The sequence below is a fragment of the Alosa sapidissima genome, chromosome 9 (genome assembly GCF_018492685.1).
Source record: "Alosa sapidissima isolate fAloSap1 chromosome 9, fAloSap1.pri, whole genome shotgun sequence".
NCBI classification, from domain to species: Eukaryota; Metazoa; Chordata; class Actinopteri; order Clupeiformes; family Clupeidae; genus Alosa; species Alosa sapidissima.
In genome coordinates this window covers 19,235,071-19,237,570 of record NC_055965.1, presented here as the reverse complement: position 1 = coordinate 19,237,570, position 2,500 = coordinate 19,235,071, and the positions used below count along the sequence as shown (strand labels likewise).

The 2,500-nt window shown below is 47.3% G+C and overlaps 1 protein-coding gene across 1 annotated transcript in view; it reads left to right on the top strand.

The window, feature by feature from the left end:
* jag1a (jagged canonical Notch ligand 1a) overlaps window positions 1-2,500 on the top strand; it is a 47,113-nt gene that overhangs the window by 738 nt on the left and 43,875 nt on the right. The window contains 1 exon segment of the mRNA XM_042103466.1: window positions 199-504. Coding sequence (XP_041959400.1) covers window positions 199-504 — 306 coding nt within the window.

The window sequence follows — 2,500 nt, the reverse complement described above, 5'->3', positions numbered from 1 at the left end:
CAAGGTTGACAAAGGTTAACCTTGTGCCAAACCGCATACCTTTGTCTTGTATCAGCTAACTACACGCTCAGTTTCTGCCAGTAAACAATTTAGAGAAGATTTTTCCCTGACATATTTTTCCTGTGTACAGTGGAAACATTTAAATTGAAAACTAACCGCAACCGTCTTTCTTTGTGGGTGGCTCGTAACTTAACACAGGTGTCTCTGGCATCGGGATACTTCGAGTTGCAAATCCTGGCAATGCAGAACGTCAACGGCGAACTCCAAAGTGGCTTATGTTGCGATGGAACGCGGGACGCCGGCGACAGCAAATGTTCAAAGGACGAGTGCGATACATACTTCCGAGTTTGTCTAAAGGAATACCAGTCACGGGTCTACGCAGCTGGACCGTGTAGTTTTGGCAGCGGATCTACGCCCGTTATCGGTGGGAATACTTTTTCGCTGCGGACGGGAGCCAGGAATGACAAATCCCGGATTGTTCTGCCCTTCAGTTTTGCCTGGCCGGTGAGTAGAGAACGTTGCCCCATGTTGGGGCCCTAACATTGACTTAGATAGATAGATAGATAGATAGATACTTTATTGATCCTCAAGGGGAAATTTCTCCTTCCCCATCAGTGACATTAAGCAGAACATGCCCGGCGTATCGTATTAGTCTACGGATAACTTTAAAGTGTGTCTGTTAATGCAATCAAGCGCAAGTAGGCCTAATTAACTGGAAATCAATAACTTTACTAAGTGCATCGACTAGGTTTCGGATGTGTGCCATGATATGTGCTATCTGCTTGGTGCGCATACAAATCTCACTTGAAGTTGAATTGTGTAGTTTTTGCTATTTCAAACATTTTCTATGGACTTACAATAATGACATTTTGTTCATTCCACGCATGCTGCTTGTATCTGTTTAGCTAGTAGCCTAATTAATTCATTCTGGACATAAAATGACAATAACTGTGTAGCAATTTCACACAATTCATCGATATAGTGGGACATTTTATTTTCACTGTTCTCTCAAAATTGCAATATTGTGGTAAAGCTGGTTGTTTTGGGCGGCAGATATTGTACCTTTGTACATATACTATTATATGACATATTCTTTTACTGCAATATCATTATGTAAATATGAGGGATCTTTGACACTGTGTCAACATCCACCACGACGCGCAAACCTCCGGCAGTGGCGGTGGTGTCCTGTAGACCGCGCGCATTCCATTAACTTGACGTTTTGATCAGGAGTTAATCACTGTTGTACGTGGCCCCATAACGCAACTGTGTCTGCGTGGTGTGCCAAAAGCCAAGCGGACAGAGCATGTTTGCGTGCCCCCTCCACCCCTTGCAAAACCAGTGGCCAAGCGCACGGGCACTGCAAATAATGGCAACCGTAAGAACGTCCAGCAATGCGACTGGACTAATAGGACGGGATGTTTGGCGGGGGGTGGCACGCGTCTGTGACAGACGGAGGACTCCGTTTAATTCAGCTAATTGGCACAAGGCAGAAAGAACTTGCTCTTGATTAACACAAAAAGCTGTGTATTTTGTGTGTTTGTCCACTTCTTAGATTCAAAACACACACACACACACACACACACACACACACACAAACACAAGCACACACACACACACACACAAGTTCGGGGGAAAAGTTCTAGCACACGGAGTTCCTGAATTACTGCGCCAGACTCTGAACCCCCTGGTCGTTTTTGCGTCCTCCCCCCTCCTCCGAACGGCAAGAGCTGAATGAGCCGATTGTTCGGCGCGCATTTTGTTTACTTTCGCAACCCCGAAAAGGATTAGCTGTCAGGAATGGGTCCATCATGCTAGTCTGATATCCCTATTAAGATCGGTTGCCTGGGCTTCAAAGTCCCAAGTATGTAGTTACGCCCCGTCTCTCCCCTCCCTCGGCAACCCACACTCCCTTCACCTTAATTGGGAGTGAATTTGTCCGTGGCAGCCCCCCCCACACACACACACACAGAATTTGAAAGGGGAATTTAATAAGACATTGTCATCTTGCATGCTTTCTTTTTCGAGTGAACCTTACCTAGCAATATTGAGGCTGCACCACTCAGTGCTACGCCTCAGGAGCACAGCAGCGCACAAAGGCTCGACCAAGTGTGGAGTCCAAATGTGAGTTGCACAAGTGAACTCCAGGAGAGGGTCCGCGCGCGCGTGTGTGTATGTGTTTTCGGTCATATTTTCTTGGCGATTTGCTGACATTTTTTGCTGCCTCAGCTGGCGGTGTTTTGGAGGGAACAATTAGAGAGTGAGGGGGTGGTGGTGGATGAGGAGGTGGTGGTCTTGCTGACTGGCCATAAAGCTGATGGGTGAAGGGAAGGGGATGTTGAATGGGTTGCTAGGAAACAGGCCTCCCACTGTGTGTGTGTGTGTGTGTGTGTGTGTGTGTGTGTGTGTAGGGGGAGGCAGGCAGCTGCTTGGGGAGAGGGGATGTGTCAAGTCTCTCTCTCTCTCTCTCTCTCTCTCTGTCTCTCTCTCTCATTCTCCC